Genomic DNA, 22818 nt, shown 5'->3' on the forward strand with positions numbered 1-22818 from the left:
CTACTGTGTCACTTCAGCCAGCTACCTCATGTGTCACTCCTGCCAGCACTCTCCTGTGTCACTCCTGCAAGGACCCCATGTGTCACTACAGCCCCCCCGAAAATACACCTCGTGCCGTTGCAGCAGCCCCTTATGTGTCCTTTGTTTGCCAGTGGGTGTCTCACCTCTAGTATCTGGCTCTCTCAGTTCTCAGTCTCCGTAGTGCTGCTGCTGCCTGTCTGGAGTGCAGCAGTTTCTGGATCTGTTGTGGTCATGTGACTTCGAGTGTTGGGAGCCACATTTGAATAAAGAAAGAGCCGCATGAGGCTCAAGAGCCACAGGTTGGCCACCACTGATATAGAACATCAAAATATTGTAAACCTCAGAGATTATTTTGAGGGAAAATTGGGGGGCTGACCCGGGAGTGCCTTACTGGCACCTATCACCACTTTTGGATGATTTGTACTTTCTCTTGTCTTGCATAGTTTATGGTAATGTTTCATCACTGAGGGGCCAGGGGGAAAAAATAGTTTAGGGCCCATTGGCAGTTATTTAAATCTGACCCTTTGGGGATGGACATATATATTGCAAAAGCAAGTAGTTTAAAAGCATCACCAAAGATACAACCAGCAGAAATGGTAAAACAAAGACAATGGGGGGGGGGGGGGGGATAATCAACACAGGCCTTTCCGGTACGAACCAACACGCATAATCCCACTTCAAATATTACACCAATAAGACCATCCGAAGGAAGTCCCTCGGTTGGAGGTAAGGTTCAGATCTGTGATGATTATTCAGTATTATTACCTACTATTGACAAAAAATTTGATCTGATACAGGCATCTTTGGATGCAGCTTTGGCAAAAATTGCAGAAAATACACAACAAATAGAATGTTTGGAACAAAGCGTGAGCGATTTGGAGGATAAGGCTATAGCAGCACAAAATACGATCAAGGATCACTCTAAGCAGATTAACTGGTAGACAAAATGAAAAATAGGGATCTCAGAAAGAATCTGCGTTTTATAGTGTCGAAGTCGAAAAATATTGCAATACACACATCACGTACAAACTACACACAGATGGCATCCGTGCATGTACTTGTTCTGCTGTGCGTACGCATATTCGCAATTTGCGTATGGTCGCTCCTGCGGTCCTGCGCATTAGCGCGTGGTATGTGTATTTACGGTAGAGTTTGTGAACGCAGAGCCGGCCATAGGCAAAGGCAAACTAGGCAATTGCCTAGGGCATTTGATATGCCTAGGGGCATCAGCAGCTTCTGCTGATTAAAATGATATGCGGCATGCCTATATTCTGTATGTAGCATTTCATATGCAGATACAGCCACAGTCTCACACAGTATATAGGCATGCTGCATATCAGTTTAATCAGCAGAATCTGCTTGTGTATCCTAGCCACGTAGCAATGCAAATAAGATGCATTTTCATAAAAAAAGGTGCCCGACGTTAGCATTGAAGCAAGATTTATGAGGACACAACTCTATCCAAGCAGAGGCAGAGGTCACAGTGTTAGGGGCGTGTGAGTGCTGTGTGCATGTGAGTGGGTTGGTTGTGCAGTAGTGTTCGGAATATGTGTAAGGAACATTATGTGTGTCATGTAAAAATGCATTAATAATGTGCAACATATGTGTAAAGGGGCACTATGTGTGTCATTATGTGTATAAGGGCATTAATAATGTGCGGCATATGTGTAACAGGGTACTTCTGTATGTGTGTCATTATGTGTATAGGGGCACTAATAATGTATAGCAAATGTGTAGGAGGCACTATGTGTGTCATTATGTGTATAAGGGCATTAATAATGTGCGGCATGTGTAAGGGACATTATGTGTAAAAGGGCATTAATAAAGGTTGTCATAATGTGTAAGGCGCATTATGTTTATAAGGACATTAATGTGTCTCATATGTGTAAGGGGCATTACTGCGTGGAATTGTGTATAAATGCATTACTAATGTGTGGCATTATGTGTATAAGGTGCTCTACTATGTGGCGTTGCATATAGAAAGGGCACTACTGTGTCGTCTAATGTGAATAAAGAGCAATAGGGTGTGTTGTAATGTGAATAAGGATCAATTCAGTGTGATGTAATGCGAATAAGGGGCTCTACTGTGAGGAATAACGTTTATAAGGTAAAGTGATACTACTGTGGGATGTAATATGAATTATGGACACTATTGCATGATAAAATGTGAATAAAGTTGCAGTACTGTGTGGCATAATTGGAATTGGGGTTACTATTGTGTGGCCATGCCCCTTGCCAGCAAAAACACACCCCTTTTTGGGCTGTGCGCCAAATGTGCAAACTGTTTCTATTTAAAATATAGGGGGTACAAACACCAAAATAAGGACTGCTATGGGTGAGGGGTGATGGTGGTGGGAAAGAGGTGCAAGGTCAGAGGTGGAACCAGCGGTGGTGCTTGGGGCACCAGCCAAAATCTTGCCTAGGGCATCATAGTGGTTAGGGCTGGTTCTGTGTGAACGCATGAAAAAGCCATCAAAACACATTACATATTTAATCCAAATAGTGCACAATGTACACATAGTCTCCCTGCATCACACCAGCAAGTTACAACAGTTTAAATGGTATCAGAACAAAGGGATTCACCTTTACAGGATAGGAGGGGACAGAACAAGGTTATAAGGTGGTGTTTGGTATCCAGCTATAGGGTATTTTAAGGGCAATATTCCGGTGTTGGTTTGCAGAAGATCGCACACTCCTGCGAATAGTTATGCGCAGGAGCAGAATATAAATATAAACTGTATTTACTGTACATTTGTTATGCGGCGGGAACCCAGAGGAGACCACCTACAAGTGCTTCTGGAACAGACATCGCCCACCTATTCAAACCAACCTATGACCTCTCCTGTACTGTAAATGACCATCCCTGTGTCCAATGGACAAAGAGATTACAGTATCCATTGTGCTAGGTTTTGGAAGATTGTATAAAAGAGCCAGCTGCATGCCTGGTCACACACAGACTCTAAAGGTCATCTACCCTGATGACTGAGGACCAGACTGGGAAGCGCAGGCGAAATCGAACAAGTATGTACCATTGACTGTAGCCATTATTCTATTGTGTTGTATTGTTTTGTTATTGTAACCCCCTTTCAGTAATTATATGTTGGTGTGTCGGAACCCGGCATTTTAAATACAAACTTGTGTCATGTTTCCTTTCCCTGCTAAGGTTATAAGTGTATTACAATCACATGTGTAGCTGTTAAGGGTTCATGAAGTATCTTTGAGTGTGTACGCACTGAGTGTACTTTGTACAGCCAGCGCGGCATTTGTACACAAAGTACGTACACGGTACAGGGCTCTGTACGCTAATGGTGTAACAAGTACTTAGGTTGAGGATTAAGTATAGCGGCCGCAGCGGCTCCATTTAAAGTGTATTGAATGTCTTGTTAAAGTGTAGCTTTTAGTCCTGAAAGTAAACCAGCGATTACAATTGGGGGCATCGTCCGGTTTTCACATGCTCACAGCCTAACAGGTCATAGCAGACTTAATCTATCAGCAAAGGGCAGGAAGTTATCCTACGTAACCTTTTCCTGGTCGATGGATATGCTGAAAACCCTATTTGTGTGCTGTTAGATTGCGTCTGCTCTGTCTGGTCTGCAGAGGTGCTGGTTGAACCCGTAAAACAGAAAAAAAGCTATTTAAAAATCTGTGAATTTTTTCTGGCACCAAAAGTGTACACAAAGGGCACCCATACTTTGCATACCCTCTCACATTGTTGCCGCAAGACTCAGATTGCTAGATTAATTTAGATCTGTGTGAAATCAGATACATTTGTTGCTATATAGTTAAAACTGAAATAATAGTATTTTAAGGAAGTAAGTGTAAAGACACAAACGCAGGTCTGCATAGAAGTTTATACAGAACAAGTTGTGTCTAGTGGGCAACAGTAATTAGTATTGTTCACATTTATAGAGTTGTGTGATTTGTTTTATTGCGGCCGCAGGGTTTTGTACACGTGTCTCGGACAAAGTACAGGACTGTGCACGCAGCGTAAAAGACACGCACGGTCACGTGTTTATGCAAAGTGCATAAGAGTACGGGTGCTAAGTACAAATTACACAATAGTGTCATTTAGTTAAAAGGTGGGACAGTAGCCATGCTACAATAGCACATAACTATCCGGTTTCTAAAACAGATTAGTATAAAACTTTTGTTTAAACTCTATTGCCTCTGGGGGCTAAAGCTGCCAATCAGTACGAGTGAAAATTTTCTGTACAGAAAAACAAAGAGTATTTGAGTCAGTGAAAGCGGGAGTGAGTGGGTTGAACCCCGGAATTCGGGATCCCATCGTTCGGTACACCAAGTGAGTGGAGGCTTGGTGGCGTGAGGCGGCTGACTCACGTTAGTATAGGATTTGGAATACATAAGTCGTGAGGAGACTTACACAGGAGCATGGTAGGGAATTGTGAATTGTGAACTTTGTGACCCATATAGTTTTTTGATATGCTCCGGCTGAGGTTTCGCAGCTTGTGATTCGATTCCAGTGGTCGTAGGGTGGATAGGTAACAAGTACCTATACGCTGTGCGATTGGATCGCGCGTTTGTGGGTGGGATATATAGCGCAACTTGATACCCCTTTTACGAGCTTTTGCGTAAAATCGCAGTATCATTAGCGCCGTATAGAGCATACGCAAGCGTGATTTGTGTATAAAAAGTGCGTAGGCAGTTTTCGCTGGTCTCTCTCAGGAAAATCTCCAACGACAGATATTTACTGGAAAGGGTAAGTTACTCCTAAAAAACTTCCAGTAAATATAGGTCAATTAGGGGCCCTAGAGGGGCGTGGCTTGGCGAGCTGAGGAGAGGACGTGCTCGGGTAGTGCTCCTCTGTAAAATGGCGGCCTTTCCCTCTGATTTGTGGTAATAACAGCTCCCTCTCCATCCCAGTGTGCTTTATTGATGGTTCCCCTGCCCTGGACGTGTACCTTATATGGCCGCTGAGCCGGCGGAAGCGGCCGCCTCACCCCGCAGTCTGCGGCCTAGATGGCCTCCGGAAGCCGGGACCTGGAGTTTCGGACGCGGCCGGACGACGGGCTCCGTGGCGTGCACATCACGGTGGACGCTACTAACTGCGCCCCATCCCGCAGGCAAACACCACAGACCCCACAGATGACAGTGAGGCCGGAGAGCACCTCGAGGAACTCCTGCAAACACAGTGAAATACAGGTACCCACCCTCCTGGTGCCCCAGCTCCTCAACGTGGCGGCCATCTTGCCTAGCTCCCTTTAAACTGTGGACTGCCTTCTGGCTGTAGCACTAAGGGGTGACTCTGTGGAGTGGTGCTGCCACAGCCTGCACCCTGCACTGACACCTTTGTCTGATATAGTGGGTCACATTCCTGCTGTCTCACAACACCCATTACGCAGGATAGACCCAATTACAAACCCTGTGCTGCAGCTTTCACAGAATACTCCCTCTGGTGGCCATCCTGGGAAAATCCATCTGAGATGTGCATTCCTGTTCAAATATAAGAAACCGATTTTCAACCACGTCAGACGACCGGTGTTAAACCATTGTCTCCTGGTGAATGCTTTTCTAACCCGCTAAGACGTCCCAGCGGTTTTGTGCTATGGATGTGTGCTACGCTAGACTGCCGCTGCCATTGAGTCCCATAATGAACTGTTGACGCCACCCCACAGGGAGCTGCCCCGCTGAAGGCATCCTTCTGTGAGTTATTCAAACTTAGTTCACCTCGTTATCCTGACCTTAGTGAATCTAAGCTCCTCGATGCTGATTGAGTGATGCCCAGGAATAAGAAATCTTCTCAAAAGACCGGTACACCACCTCCACGGAGGACCATGTCGCAGTCCGCTATGAGATCATTCTTACAACCCACCTCGCCCGCATTTACAGAAAACCCTTCTGCTTCAAACCCTCCCCTCTCCCCGCCTGCCTCTCATCCATCCCCTTCAGGTGTGGATGTACCACATATCTGCCCTCCAGGAGGTAGGGATTTACAAGATATCTTGGCCTATATGAAAAATCTCCCCACTAAACAAGATCTACAAGATACTGTGAGACGTGAACTAGCTACCATGAGACAGAACATTTCCCATCTCTCCGACCGGATGTCGAATCTGGAGGATCACCATGCCTCTTCTGACACGTTCCTGAAGTCATTGACGAATGTCATTGAAGCTCAGTCGACAGAGATCCGCTCTCTCCAAACACGGTTAACAGATTTGGATAACAGAGGGAGGAGAAATAACATCCATGTATGGGGTTTGCCGGAAGACGTCCCTCAAACAGGCTTGATTGATGCTCTTACAAAAATCTTTAACGAGATATTGGGTAATGATCCTAACGACACTATCACCTTCGACAGGGCCCACCGTGCTCTGAAACCAAGAGGTCTCTCCGCTGACAGACCACGTGATGTCATCTGCAGATTGCATTATTTTTCTCAAAAAGACGACATTATGCGCAAGGTACGCCAACTCGATGGAGTCGATTTTAACGGTTCAATGATCCATATCTACCAAGACTTGTCCTGGCATACCCTCCATCAGCAGAAATCCCTCAAGCCCCTAACGGATGAGCTCCGTAAACGCCAATTGAAATACCGTTGGGGCTTTCCCTTCAATCTCCAAGTCTCCTCTTCGGGGAAAACCCATATTCTCAACTCCCACTCTGATCTCCCTATGTTCTGTAATGGTCTTGGACTAACGAAACTTGACTTACGCGACTGGGACTTCCCTACTCCAGCATTGCCATCTCTCCGATCCCCGAGTATTGGAATCCCCTGGCTGGAGGCACGGAATGCCGGGAGGAAAAGAACCGATGACTCCCCCTCTGACAATGACTCAAATGCTACCTGATTGATAACCTGTGATCATTTGTTTGTTCATGTTCTTCTTAAATTATCTCTCTAGGTTACAGTGTGATACTATTTCTAACCGCTGATGAGTCTTAATCCAATATCTTGTTGTCGTTGGGGCTAAGTCCCTCCCATTATATATTAGGCCATTGATTGTCAGCTCCTGTTTCTTGACTATGGGATTTCTTTCATCCTACCATTTGAAGAATTCTTCATGTTAACGAGGTTTACAGTTAGTTAAAACTATGTATGTGTAATGATTATTGCATTATTTTTTCCCATTTCTCAATATGCCTTTGGCGGTGGCTCCCTCACTCGCCCCTTACCCGCTCCTGGCTGTTTTGCCTCTTGGGTTTCTGATCCTTAGATGGATCAGCTACCCCATTGCGGGTTTTTTGACTGTTATTGTTGTTTTTTCTACTTGCTCTGTTTCTTTCTCCTTCCTCCCTGTTCCTTTTTCTTTCCTCTTTTTCACCATTCCGGGCTCATCGCTTTCTACTATGACTTATGCCTCCCATGACATCACCTGGTAGACTCAAAATATAATCGATCAACGCGAAGGGCCTTAATGTACCGGAGAAAAGAGCCTCCCTTTTACGGTCTCTCTGGGCCGATAGAGTAGATGTTGCATTGGTCCAAGAAACGCATTTTAGAATCTCAGCTCGCAGCACCTCCCTGATTAACTATCGTTTCCCCCAGGCCTTTTATAATAACAACCCAGACTCTAAATCAAAAGGTGTAGCGATATTATTCTATAGGACCCTTCAGCTCTCTGATATATCAGTTCATAAGCCGATCCCGGGTCGGCTCCTGGTAGTGCGTTGTAAAATATGTATGTGCCCTTACACATTTGTTGCACTTTATGCCCCAAATAGGGACCAGGTTCCATTTTTTTTGTTCCGCCCTTTCCCAAATAGAACCTCTTCTTTCGGGTGTTGTTGTTTTGGGGGGTGATTTGAATTGGATAATGGATCCATCCTTAGACTCTTCTTCTAATGCTCCCCGGACCTCCAAACGTCAGTACCAACAAGTTAGAAGACTGTTCCACGATCTCCAGCTGGCCGACTCCTGGAGGGTCCTTTACCCCTCCGATAGAGACTACTCCTTCTATTCACCCCCACACAAAGCTTACTCTCGTCTTGATTACCTATTCCTTAGTCACAGACATCTCCCCTTACTGATAGATTCTTCCATTGGCTTGATAACCTGGTCTGACCATGCTCCGGTGTCTTTGACTCTTTCAACCCCCCAAACTACCCCAGGTCAATGGACCTGGCATCTTAATGAATCCTTATTACAGGACAAATACTGCAGGGGAGAAATTGAGAAGGCCCTGAGTGAATTTTTCTCCATAAATGATACCGACGATATCTCTAAGATTATCCTGTGGGAAGCGCACAAATGCACCATACGGGGTAAACTTATACAGTTGGGTACATTTATGAAAAAACAGAGGTCAGCACTAATCAACAAACTATTGCAACGACTCCACTTTCTAGAGTCCTCGCATAAAACGTCTCTGTCGGAGACCGATTACTTAGAATTACTTGACACGCGGGCTCAACTAAAGAAGACACTCACTGATAGTATCCAGCTTTCAGTCCGTAAATGCAACTCCAAGTACTACCAGTGGGGTAATAAACCTGGACGCCTCCTAGCCCAGGCACTTAAGGCCCAACGCTCTTCATTGTTTATTAATAGTGTGAAGGATCCCGGGGGTACTCTCCGTTTCAAAACCCCTGAAATAGCTGCATACTTCAAACAGTATTATTCTCTTTTATATAACCTAGAGAACCGACCCGATGGCGCCACCCCTCTTTTTGACATTCTAAAGGCGAAGGCGTATTTAGAATAGGTGTCTTATCCCGTCCTACCTTCTTCAGACAGGGAAGCTTTGGAATGACCTTTTCTCCTGCAAGAGCTGGAAAGCACTATGACCTCGACACCCTCTGGTAAGAGTCCAGGGCCGGATGGCTTCACGCTTACTTACTATAAACAATTTAAAGGTTTCCTTTCCCCTTATCTCCTCCAGGCCTTTAATTCCATCTCCGCAGATACCCATTTTTCAGGCCAGTCCTTAGAAGCCCACATTTCTGTTCTTCCTAAGCTCAGTAAAGACCCCTCGGTGTGCCCCAGTTATAGGCCCATATCTCTTCTAAATGTTGATGTCAAACTTTTCGCAAAACTGATGGCGAACAGACTGAATGTATTCCTGCCTTCTCTAATTCACAACGACCAGGTGGGCTTTGTCCCAAACCGTGAGGCTAAGGATAATACCACCAAGGTTTTGAGCCTAATCCACATAGCGTCCCAGGGTAGCTCCCCCACTGTGTTGCTATCCACTGATGCCGAAAAAGGTTTTGATAGAGTCAGTTGGGGTTTTATGAGGTCTGTACTGGGGCACATCGGACTGGGCCCCCTAGCACTTGGTAGGATTATGGGACTTTATAGATCGCCTACAGCTCGGGTTCGAGTTAATGGTTCCTTATCCGATCCCTTCTCCATAGGTAATGGGACACGACAGGGCTGCCCACTGTCCCCCTTACTCTTTGTCCTTTGTATCGAAGCTCTTGCTAGGGCCATCAGGGCCAATGATTGTATTACTGGTCTGAGAGTTGGTGATACAGAGCACAAACTTTCCCTGTTTGCAGATGATTTATTAGCTACCATAACGCACCCGGTTTCCTCCCTCCCCCATCTTATGAAGGAGCTGTCCAATTTTTGTTCACTTTCCAATTTTAAGATCAACATGTCCAAATCATGTGCCTTGAACATTTCCACCCCTCCCGATACAGTGGCTAAACTTAAACAATCTTTCCCCTTTACTTGGAATACCTCCCATTTGTCCTACTTGGGAATACAACTACCGAGTGACCTCTCCCGTCTGGTTTCATTGAATTTTATGCCCTTCTTCGAACTCTCAGGGCCGATTACAGTAGATGGTACCTCAAACCACTTTCCTGGCTGGGGAGGGTGAATGTTGTGAAGATGAATACTCTCCCTAAACTACTCTATAAACTTCAGGCTCTTCCTATACGGATCCCAGACTCCTGGTTCAAGTCCATTCAACTCTTGATACAACAATTTGTCTGGTCCCGGAAACGGCCTAGAATTACCCGGTCCACTATGATTCGCTCCACCCGATGCGGTGGTTTCCAGCTACCTGATATCAGAGGCTATTATTGTGCAATTATGCTTAATAGGGTCTTGGATTGGACGAGGAGTCGGGACACAAAGCAATGGGGGTCATTCCGAGTTGTTCCCTCGGTAAAAATCTTCGCATCGCAGCGATTTTCCGCTTAATGCGCATGCGCAATGTCCGCACTGCGACTGCGCCAAGTAAATTTGCTATGCAGTTAGGAATTTTACTCACGGCATTTTCATCGTTCTGGCGATCGTAATGTGATTGACAGGAAATGGGTGTTACTGGGCGGAAACAGGCCGTTTTATGGGCGTGTGGGAAAAAACGCTACCGTTTCCGGAAAAAACGCAGGAGTGGCCGGAGAAACGGGGGAGTGTCTGGGCGAACGCTGGGTGTGTTTGTGACGTCAAACCAGGAACGACAAGCACTGAAATGATCGCAGATGCCGAGTAAGTCTGGAGCTACTCAGGAACTGCTACGAGGTGTGTAATCGCAATATTGCAAATACATCGTTCGCAATTTTAAGATGCTAAGATTCACTCCCAGTAGGCGGCGGCTTAGCATGAGCAAATCTGCTAAAATCCGCTTGCGAGCGAACAACTCGGAATGACCCCCAATGGGTAGTTCTGGAGGGGCTTTATATGCAACAATACCCCGAGATCTTCCCTTGGCTTCCTTCCCTCCCCAAGCCTCCCTCCCCTCACCCAACTGTCACCACGACCCTTTCCTTTTGGAAAAAAGCGCGCCGCTGGCTCTTCCTCTCTTCTGATTTCGGCCCATTGACCTCTTTTCTAGCCAACCCTGACTTTCTACCCGGATTAACACTCTCTCACTTTCGTGACTGGGCTCTTGAAGGGCTCTTCAGGGTAGGCCAGCTGGCGATCTCCTCAGGAGTCAGACAGTTTTCGGAAGTGCGATCTAAATGGGAAATTCCACAACACAACTTTTGGAAATATTTACAGCTTAGACATTTCTTGTATTCCAAACACAGATATCTTCTAGCCTCTAGGGAACTAACACCATTTGAGAGACTGTGTGTCTCTATGTGTAACCCCCAGCACACAGTTTCCACACTTTACAAATTATTACAGAGTCCCGGCGCTCAGGTGCCTCCACCTTACCAGTCAGCTTGGGAGAGAGACCTCGGGTTTCAACTATCAGACAAAGATTGGCAGATGATATTTCTCAAATCCCACAATAGTTCAGTCTGTATACAAGTAAGGGAAACCAATATAAACTTTTAATGAGATGGTACAGACACCCCTCCCTCCTCCACTTCATGTACCCTGGAGTGACAGATAGGTGCTGGAGATGTCTTAATACCACTGGTTCCCTACTGCACATCTGGTGGAATTGCTCCTTACTTTGGCCATACTGGGTTGATGTAATCTCTGTTTCCCAAGACATACTTCATACCCCCGTCCCTTCTGACCCGGCCTTCTGGCTGCTTTCCCACTCTTCTATGTCACTGGCTCAGTATAAAACATCACTACTCCACCATCTGTCTAATGCAGCACGGACAGTTATTCCGACTCTATGGAGGTCATCATCCCCACCCACAAGGAAAACATGGTTCACTAGAATCAATTATTATATGAATATGGAGAACATCCTCCTGGTCTCCAGAGATAAACTTCCAGAATTCATGGCCACTTGGTTACCTTGGATAGAATATACGTCCTCAAAAGAGTACAAAGACTACATTTGTGCTACTAAATGATTTGAGTTTCGCAGTTGATTGATTAAAGAGATTGCAATTCCTTTCCCCTCTGTCTGATGGCCCCCCAAGTTTGGTCACACTATGTTTTTCTCCTACTCTTTCCTTCTTTTCATATCTTGCTCTTTCCTATAGTTCTTCTATTTTGTTACTTATGTTACTATGATTACACTCACTGTTTAGACAAATAACGAGTAGGTATTGCAATGATTCCATAGAACACCCTATCAAGGTCTACGTTTGCACTGACTACTAGTGTTCAGGGTGGCAAGTTATCCTGCTCCTTATGGCTAAAATGCAATTGACGTTAATTATGTGTCTTGAAGCTCTTTTGTCTATTGGGATGTAATCTTTATATTTTCCTAAATAAAAACAGATTATACAAAAAAAATTAGGGACCCTAAGTTGGGTACATCGCCTTTGCTATCGACAGTGTATGGTAGTACCGGCCAACGTGGGCGGGAGTGGGTGAAAGCGCTCTAAGAACTTTCACCGTCACCTTATATTGAGTATTTTGGTGTTTGTGGGAAAAGGCCCACAATTATGGGAGCCAGTTGCTCAACTAAGGGACGTTTGGTAGCCAGGGTTCAGGTTGAAGAGCCGCGGCCCAAGGGGTCAGCGAGGTTTATTATGTGTGGAAAATATGGTCCACACGCTGAAGTTTAATGTGACAAATGGGTATGTATGACTGACAACGATAGGGTACCATTCCCTAGGGTGGGCAGCTTTGAGCCAGAAGTATTACAGAACTTAAGGATAAGGATATGTCTGATAAAATCCAGAAAACAAAGGATTAGACATACAGATTGCTTAAATCTATAGCAACAAGAGGGGGAAATGCAAACGGAACAAACTCGCAAAGCAGGTTCCAAACCTAGCAGGAATGAGGACACAAATACACCATTATCAACACAGGTCGAGAAGGAAGAGATGGCTACAGTCAATGGTATATCTATGAATGATAGTATAATGCAAGAGAAATGTATTAACCCTAATTTTTGCAAGATGTATCCTGTTTAGAAGTCTTTTCAAGGTTATAGGTTACAGGAAGATGAAGGATCCAGCCAAATCGTAGCTCTCATTCAGGCAGTCGCCTTGCAGGAAACTCAGGTGGGGCCTGTCCATCCAGCTAGAGCAGTAACGGTATTCCCCATAGAAATAACTGGTGAGGTCACAGCTACCGGTAAGTGTGGGACGGGTCATTGCACAGAGACAACAACACCTTACAACAAACAGATTAGGAACGGAATTGTAGGATTACATCCTGTCTTGGAAATAGTAACTCCCAATGGAGGAACCAATAGTCAGGGAGAAATCCTCACCAGGAATAATGCAATGTATTGCCCGTGGTCCAGAGCTGAGCTGCGGTCAATCATTTCAGAATTCCCCGATCCCTGGAAGCATTTAGCCAGATGTCAGAAGTTTATCAGAGATCTGGGTAATGCTCATGAGCCAGCTAACAAAGATTGGCAGATAGTTTTGAAAGTGTGCCTACCCCCTAATATTGACACCCAAAAATGTATCACTAATTGTAGATTAGAGTCGAATAGTCCTATGTCTGATGTACACAATCAGGAGAACGTGGAGCGAATTAACAGGCAACTAGAGTTGTATTTCCCCACTACTGTTAAGTGGAGAAGAATTTTCTCCATAAAACAGAGGGAAAATGAAATGGCATCTGAATATTTTCATCGGGCCCTGCAAATAATGGATAGATACATTGGGGTATCAGATACAGGGAACGATGCTAATTACAGGGAGGTGGCTGTCTCTGTGCTAATGGACGGACTCAATAAGACAGTAAGGTACAGGGTACAAACATCTTTGCCTAAATGGAGAGGGGCCACAGTAGCTTGTCTTAGAGAGTGCGCAATTGAACACCACAAGAATATTGCTAGGTGCAGAAAACAACAGGAGGAGAAGCTGATGACAATAAGTCTACAGGCTCTTGCAGCAAAGCCTCATCAGCCTAAACCCCAAAACCCTGGTGATAAGAAAAGACCGATAATATGTTACATTTGTAGAATTAAAGGGCATTTTGCCAGAGACTGTAAGAGTAGAAGAACACATAGTCAATATAGACCCCTAGACAGAGAAAACAAGCCACATTATTAAACACATAGGCGGGATCAAGGGACATATAGTAAGGAATCACGAGCCATATAAAAAACACAGATTCGGTTAATGGGAAGAACGGAATAAATGCAACTTCACCCTTTTGACAAAACTTGCTGGGGTTAAGATGAGGCCTCTAAACTTGTGCTTCTCTCTCTAGCAGAAATGGCCCCTGATTGACTTAACAGGAGTTTTGCTAGAGATGCTATACATATAGAGTGCTCCCGCCCAGGAAGCACAAAGTATGTTGGATACCCAGGAAGACTAATGTTGCATTTCACGGTTCTAGATTCATGTCCATGACAGGTAGAGGAAATTATCTCACAGATACCAGGTTCCCTACGAGCTTAGGATGGACAGGACACTGGATTGATGGCTGGGATAGTCCCAGTAGAGATATGACACATAGAATTTTTGGGGTGGCATAGACAGTAGAGAATCACTTCCCCATAGGGCCCAATCCAGTTGTCAAACTTTATAAAATCCTCTTTGCCACTACAAACTTATCTGTTACTAACCTCTATGTGATTTTTCTTCAAAGTTTCCTCCTCATCTCTTACATTCACCGACAGGAGGGTACAATACATGGACCCGATTACAGTTCAAACGCCACATGCCTACTCGGTCCGTCAGAGTTCTGCCCAAATCCAGTATATCTCACCAGAACAAGGACACCAGTATTTATGCAGTGTGCCTGGTCATGCACAAAGGGTGGAGAATGAGAATACTGGTGAAGGGAGACTGTGTACAGACACCGATATGCATGATGGTGTGACAGCCTGTGGTGAATGCCAAACCTGACATTTCCAAACCTGACATTTTCTTTTTTATTTACTATTTTTCCTCTCTCTCCTCTCATCCAGAGACGGTTTACTTCACACAACTGATAACACACGATAGTAAATTAAAATGCTAAATTTGTGTTCCCTACAGGAAAAGGCAGTCTGGAGGGCAAAGGGGTATGGCCAGGAGTTCTCAGGACTGTGGACAGGTGGACACGGTAAGCCAGTAGCCCCCAGAGCATATCTTCCAAGTCTAGCTGAGGTGGCACACGGTCTGACTCATCTATGCAAAGAGGGTATGTGCAGGCTGATGAGAGCCTACTGGTGTGCGCCAGGATTCTATTCTCATGCAAGTAAGAGAGCAATGACATGTTTTACTTGCTTGAGGTAGAATATTGGAAAGACAATACCAACAGAGCCATCCCATATCCCTCCGACAGACGGACCTTTTCAGGTAATACAAATCGACTTCATACAGTTACCACCCTGTAGGAATTTGAAATATGTGTTAGTTTGTATTGATGTATTTTCCAATTGGGTAGAAGCGTTCCCTGCTGCCACAAATACTGCTACGTTCACTGCAAAGAAAATTGTGCAGGAATTTGTGTGTAGATATGGTATCCCTAGAATGATTGAAAGTGACAGGGGTACCCATTTTACAGGTGAAGTCTTTCAGGTCATGTGCAAACTGATAAGAACAAGCTGAGCAGAGTAATGGCTGAAACTGGATTGTTGTGGCCAGAAGCTTTGCCACGAGTGTTGTACAGCATCAGAGCCACTCCCAGGTCTCCACTTAACTTATCACCCTTTGAAATTCTTTTTGGTCGACAACCTCATGTAATGATAGACCCCAAGGATGATTTGAAATGTAATAATAAAGTGACAGTGAAATATTTGTTTGGGATGAGCCAGCAGCTGAGAATTCAACAAAGAAATCTAAAGCTGGTGATTCCTGACCTACCGAACAGTAATTGTCATGACATTGAGCCTGGGGATTATGTGATGATTCGAAATTTTATACGCTCAGGTTGCCTCATAGACAGGTGGGAAGGACCATATCAAGTCTTGTTAACCAGCACAACAGCATTGAAGGTCGCCGAAAGAGAGACTTGGGTCCACTCGTCCCACTGCAAGAAGGTCGCTGACCCGGAGAGAACTCGTGACAAAGTAGTTTGGTAACTGTGCGTTCAAAGTGAACTGTGTGTTCAAAGAGCAAGGCAAAAAGACACTAGAGTGTTTGTTTCGGGAAAGTTGAGAGGCAGGACTGTTGAAAGGCACCTGAGCACGGAGAGCAACAAGATCTAGAACGGTTGTCGCACCATTTTCTTTTTTCACCTCCCCCTGCATTTTCCTTTCTTTTCTCCTTCTTATTTTCCTTCTTTCCCCTAACGAAATGGATCGATCACAAGAGACTGCGTTTCGGGTTCTGTTAGTAATTCTGTTTTTGATCAGGACAATTTGTTTTGGTGAGGGTCCCAGAGAGGTCGAGCAGGGATCTGGAATGGGTTCTGATGGCGAGTACGAATTTGTAGGATCTCAGGAGCAGCACATCACTCGAGTAAAGGCTGGTATCAGTAAGCGCTCTGGTAGTCATGGAGCTCGGAGGCACTGTGAAGGGATATTGTCTGCTGAACTTGTACGCCAAATAGCCAACAGCGGGAGGTATTTTTGGTATAGGTATACCCGTGGAAGCAAGACCATGTGGGTTGGAAGAGTATCGTCAGGGTATTGTGCTCATATCATCCAGCCCAATACTTGTACTGAGCAGATGGGAGAACTAGGGATTGGTTTCTTTACTTGGAAAATTTGTAATATGGTGATGTTATATTTTGTCCCCTATGTTCTCCCAGATGATGCCTATTTCATATGTGGGAGGAAGGCGTACAAGTGGCTTGCCCCGAGCTCAGAGGGATTGTGTTATATTGGGAGAGTACTACCAGAGGTCATGACCATAACCCATGATAAAATGAAAGACGTTCACCGCAGTGCTCAGTCATCTTATACTCATACTCACTATGGACACATCATCAAGAGACACCTCATAGATAAGGCAGAGCACGCAGCCTCAGATTTGATCCACTAATCCACCGGGATTCAGTTCCTTCTCGCATTAGACATCACCCGTACTGCCAGAGGAACTATAAATTATAAGTATATCCATGCGCTAGCGAACTTGATAGATAATATCACTGAGATGTATGATGACACCTTCAGGCATACGGGAAGGGAGTTACAAGCCTACAAGAAGGAACTGATCCAGCACAGAATAGTCCTTAATTATGTCACAACTGTGACGGGTGGATACTGTGTTACTCTGGCAACTCAATATGGTGTGAAGTGCTGTACGTATATTACAAACAGCACTGATGATCCCACGGAGATCATCGATCAGAAGATGGACGAGATCTTGCAGTTGAAGTGGGAGTTCAGGAGGAAGCACAACCATACCTTAGCGACTGTGAGTAATGAACTGACTGGCTGGGTCTCATGGTTAAACCCACACAAATGGTTCTCAGGTTTAGGAGAGTGGGCTCAAACTGTTATTATGAGTGTGGGGAAGTTTCTCCTTTGTATCCTGGGAGTCATCATAATTATTGGTTTGATATTTAGGTGTGTTCAAATTCTAACGCGGCGCAAGCACAGCACAAATTTGATGAGTCTAAGGAGTGAGGGCGCTGTTACAGCAGCAGATTTAATTTATGATCCATCCATAGAGACAGTGTTATGATAAGGATTGCAAATGAATTTCATGGCCTGTTTCTTTCACCCGTTTTTCTTTGTCTCCCCCTCTGCCCAGATACATCCAACTGGAAAAGACGTCAGCCCTACCCAAAATGTTCATGTGAATGTATTTTTATATATGTGTCTTATCTTCATCTCTTAAACCTCCAGTTAATGGCACACATAGTCGACAGGTGATATCCACATATACTAGCACTCACATATGTTCTCCCTCCATGTATCAATAACTAAATGTGCGCCCCATTTGTTGGAACAAAAAGCCGAAAAGAGCTTGGTAGTGTTTGTTTGCCTATTTACAGACCCTTAATACGGGATGAGAAGTATTTAATATATACTTCGCAATACCTCAAAGCTTATTTAAAACATATTCGGCATGATGATACATGCCCCTCAGACATGGATTCATACATACATGCTTTTTACTATCCCACTAGGTCATACATTTCCCACCTACAACTCTCCCCCGACCATCCAAGCTTCTGTATATATTGTATAGATATTTTTCTGTTTATTGCTTAGGTAGTGGCAGTTATTAGTGACTGCCAAAGGGTGGACTGTCAAAGTCGAAAAATATTGCAATACACACATCACGTACAAACTACACACAGATGGCCTCCGTGCATGTACTTGTTCGCTGTGCGTGCGCATATTCGCAATTTGTGTATGGTCGCTCCCGTGGTCCTGCGCATTAGCGCGTGGTATGTGTATTTACAGTAGAGTTTGTGAACGCATGAAAAAGCCATCAAAACACATTACATATTTAATCCAAATAGTGCACAATGTACACATAGGGGGAAATTTACTAAGCTCCCGATTTTGACCGAGATGCCGTTTTTTCTTCAAAGTGTCATCTCGGTAATTTACTAAACACTAATCACGGCAGAGATGAGGGCATTCGTAATTTTTTGCAAGTCCAAGTAAAAAATTACGAATGAATACACCATCGGTCAAATTACGCCTGTTTAGATATGAATCTCGGTCATTTACTAACCATTCGTAATTGTAATTGCTGCCGTGAAAATGCATTCGCGGCCGCGAAAAATTACAAATCGTAATTTTTTCCTAAAAAAAAACGCGCCAGCATTTGAAAAGCGTGTTTACATGTGTACTCAATTATCCATTACTCACACCTGAATGTTTGGCCCTATAAAAGTGTTCCAGGCACATTTTGAACTTCTCTCACTCTGAAATGGCGGCTGTGGTGTGTGGCAATGATTTTTTGTTTGCTGTGGGATACCTTAGACTGCTCCATGAGGCTTCCAGGAATCAGGCCCAGGTAAGTGAACATGGTCAACAGGTTGTCCAGGTACCGCGGAGGCTGCGCCAGCCTCGTTTTTTTAGAGGGCGTTTAAACTTAAATGCATTGTCCGATGATAGGGTCATACAGATGTTCCGCCTAAATAGAAACAACATTTTCCACCTGTATGACCTTGTCAAACTGGGCATAGACCCTGAGACAGCACGCTCTCGCTCTGTCTCAGGCCTACACAAACTCCTGGCTGTGTTACACTTTATGGCTACTGGGAGCTTCCAGGCTGTGGCAGGCGACGTCATTGGTATCTCACAGCCCACCTTTTCCAGATATTTGATGCAGGTGAGTCTAAAAATACATAGGCGGTTATGTCTAAGTGTTGCTTCTGTAAGTTCAAACAACACAGTATTGTAGAGAATACCTAACATGACACTCACCTTAGCTTCTTTAATGTCCACTCAGGTTTTGGATGTGTTGGAGCCACACATTAATGCCTCAATCTGCTTCCCTACCGAGGAGTCGGAGTGGAGTGCTGTCAGGGTAGCTTTCTATGAGCTTGCTGGCATGCCCAATGTGCTGGGGGCCATAGATTGCACACACGTTCAGCTGAGATCACCTAAGGGCCGCCAATATATATATACTAATAGACATCTGTCCCAATCAACTAATGTCCAGGTGGTCTGTGATGCAAACTTAAAAATTATGAGTGTTGTTGCAGGTTACCCTGGTGGCTGCCATGACTCCTTCATCCTCAGTCAGTCATCGCTCTTCGATAAATTTGAGGACGGACAAATGCCTGATGGCTGGCTGTTGGGTATGTTTAAAATGTTTTGTGTGTATGTCTTTTATCCACAAACTCGAGTTATGATTAGGTGAAAGAATAATCTAACATATGTACTAATGTGGACTATATCTGTTTTTCAGGTGATGGGGGTTACGGCTGCTACTCTTGGCTCCTTACTCCATTGTCCCAACCTGATTCTCCTGCTGAACACAGTTACAATCATGCACATAAGGCTACGCGGAATGTGATAGAAAGATGTTTTGGTGTGCTGAAGTCACGGTTTCGGTGTCTGGATAAATCTGCTGGCCTTTTGTTGTATAGTCCCTCAAAGGTGACTAGAATTGTGTTCTGCTGCTGTTTTCTCCATAATCTGTGTTTAACCCAACATCTGGCACATGATGAGGGAGAAAGCAGTCGGCAAGCAGAGGAGTTAGACCCATCTGGTGACAGTGTGAGTACATATGTAGGGAGGCAGGTACGGCAAGAAGTGATCCTGCGCTATTTTCCAGGTCAGTTTTAGTAGGCTGTAATTATCCTTGACTAAACACTTTGCACTACTTTCTATTGTGTGTTTTGTTACTTACTGTTTGTAGTTTATAGTGGTGTGTCCATTGTACTTAGTTTATGCTAAAAATACATTTTCAGTCATTACCCATGAAAAACATACATACATACAGAGCAGCTTCGACAATGTTTGAGACGGACACAGGAAGTTGTGTGTTTGTCAAATACAAATTTTTATTTTGCCAATCACATTGGGGTTATTTTTTCCGCTTGTGTGTGCTGGGTGCTGAGCTTTGTGCTGGCTCACTGGCACGTGCTCTGGAGGAACGCCGAACAGGGGAGGTTACTGGCGTTTGGATAGGGGTCGTGGTCCCCGAGCTGGAGGTTACTTGGTGAGCTCCCATCAATGAAATATTGCTGCTCAAATTATTAAGGCTTGCAATCAGCTGAGTGTTGGTTGCAGTGTGGCTGGCTACAATCCTGGATAACGACTCATTCACCACTTGGTTGTGCTGAATGAGCTGAACGAGTGCCTGCTGATGGCGCTGTTGCTCATCTATGATGCGCGATAAATGAGCAAGCATTTGGCTGTTGTCAGCCCTTATTTGCTCCATTGAGGTTGCCATTCGCCCTACTTGTACAATCAGTCTGCCCGAGTTGCGACTAATACGCGGTAGATGATGGGGCAGACTGGCAAGGTGTTGTGTATGTGCGGTCAGGCTGGCATTGCTTTGGGCCTGTTGGCTTGTCCAACTGGCCCAAAAATCATCTGGTATTTGGCTTGGGGGCGGAGCTTGTGCCAGTTGTGGACTGATGGAGGCTTGGGGGATATCCTGCAGCTGTATTGGCTGGCTTGGGTCAACAGGTGTAAGTTGCAGTGTGATGGTTGCCTGTTGGTCTTGTCCCTGCTGGTCCACGTCGGCCATCAAGCTGGGCTCTGTATGGGGTGGCCAACATGCAATGTTTATTTGTAAATTTTTTGCAAGGCTACTTCTACACATTACTACATTCATAATACTCCATTTTTTAACTTTTTGGCGTTGATTTTATAAACTTATAATGTTTTTTATGCTCAAAAACATATATACCAACACAGGCGGCCACATAGACAGATTTGCATAATCCTCACCTAACTAACTCCCCTCCACAGCATTACACTGTTAGATTCCCTCCCCTGACCACGATATAGACTACTTACCTGGATAGTCCAGAGGAGCGGAGCAAGTAAGCCATCTACATACTGGACAGGGGAGATGTGTGAACACTATAATGTTGTGGATGCTGTTTTTTTTTTGGAATTTTATTGTTATTTTATTTAAATGTGCACGTGTGTGGGCCAAATTTTAAAAAAATTCTGATATTTAATAAAAATGATGTTGGCGAGAACATCCACTAAGACCTTATATAAAAAATTTTTTTCACCTTTAGCAATTGAAGACGTAACATCACATTGCTTGTTCTGGAAAACATGTAATCTCAAAACCAACTAACAACATATTAACTGTACTGTGTATATTATTGCCTATGTGTTTAATTTCTGTTTTTACTCACCAGATAACTGAGGGGATCGGGGCTCATCACTCTGCGAACTCGCCAATAGTGCCAGTGGTGGCTGGGGTGACACTGCCGAAAGTCGTCGCCTGGGTGGGGATGATGGAGCCGCAGATTCCGAGCCAAGACGCCGTGTCTTACTTGGCCTCCTGGGTAAGTGGCCCAAGCCCTGTGATGGGCGCCTTACAGGAGGTCGGCTTCCAGAAGCAGAACCTATGTGAAAATATAAACATTCATATTTTGTACTTCTATGTGTTTGCAGAATATGTGACTACACTGAAGTCTTACCTGCAATCCCAGCCTCATCCTGACTTGTCTGAGGCCTGTCTGGCCGGCTGGTCTGTGGGACTGTTGAAAAAGTGTACCAAACATTATTACCATGCTTTGTGTAAAAAAAAACCCTGCAAAGCCTTATTGTACTGTAACCATCTATTAGGTATTGGATAAACAAATAATTTCTGATTAAGAGCTTAAAGCTTCATTATTTTGTGGTGTATATCCAAATGTACATGATGTTGCACACAATAAATCTGTTACATTTTAGAATTATGCCTCAGATATTGCAGAGATTGACTACTTGCAAATGTTTGAAAAATGTAATATTGGAATAATTGCACCGTTTTTCAGAAGTAAATAAATACAAAAATCTTTTTAAAATAAGCAGACAACACAGATGTCCAAGCAATATCGTCAAAAAAAAAATCTTTTTTTTTTAAAAAATTAAAAAGCCATTGCACATGTTTTTGCGCAATATTAAATTTACCAAACAGCCAATGCAAGGTGAAAAAAACACATTCTAAACACAAACACACCTTAAGGGTGCATAGGCCTGCAATATGTGAAACACAATTTATGCATCCTTTACCCTTTAAAAATGACATTTACAACATTTAGAGGACATTTAAATAAAAATATAACACATCAAACTTACCATCCTGCGTGGGTCGGTCCGAATCCCGGACATGAGTAGCAGACACCACTTCGGCAGGAATCAATGCCCGCACAGGCTCCTCCCAGTCCCGATGGGTGGCCCGGAAAGGGGGGCCACCTCCGGTTTTTCTTGCAGATTTGGCCTCTTTGGCCATCTTGGCCTTGACACGCCGCTTTATATCATAAAACCTCTTGCGGCACGTGTCCTCAGTCCGCCTCACCACACCCTCACTATTCACGGCAAGTATTACTTGCCCCCACAGGACAGACTTCCTGCGGGAGGACACCTTGCCAGCATCCTGACCAAACAATTGGCGATGGTGCTTCATCAGCTCACGCACCAAAGCCATGTTTTCAGCATAGCTGAACTTTATATTCCTGCCAGTCTTGGTAGTGGTGCGTGGCTGCGGAGCCACAACACCATCACTATCACTGGAAAATACAGCAACAGGCACCCCCTCCTCCTC

At 44.5% G+C, this 22818-nt stretch overlaps 1 protein-coding gene across 1 annotated transcript; it reads right to left on the minus strand.

Moving 5' to 3' along the window:
• Window positions 1-20079: 20079 nt before the first annotated feature.
• On the minus strand, window positions 20080-21834 carry LOC134929185 (uncharacterized). The gene is made up of 3 exons (XM_063924948.1): window positions 21710-21834; window positions 21422-21634; window positions 20080-20807 (listed from the first exon to the last, which is right to left on the minus strand). The coding sequence occupies exon 3, from the start codon at window positions 20794-20796 to the stop codon at window positions 20128-20130; it is 669 nt and encodes a 222-aa protein (XP_063781018.1). The 5' UTR covers window positions 20797-20807; window positions 21422-21634; window positions 21710-21834; the 3' UTR covers window positions 20080-20127.
• Between the last annotated feature and the right edge of the window lie 984 nt (window positions 21835-22818).

The sequence above is a fragment of the Pseudophryne corroboree genome, chromosome 5, assembly GCF_028390025.1.
Source record: "Pseudophryne corroboree isolate aPseCor3 chromosome 5, aPseCor3.hap2, whole genome shotgun sequence".
NCBI classification, from domain to species: Eukaryota; Metazoa; Chordata; class Amphibia; order Anura; family Myobatrachidae; genus Pseudophryne; species Pseudophryne corroboree.

Bases quoted from the DNA above. Each gene is read 5' to 3' on its own strand.
- LOC134929185 (XM_063924948.1), bottom strand. From the start codon at position 20,796: ATGGCCGACGTGGACCAGCAGGGACAAGACCAACAGGCAACCATCACA.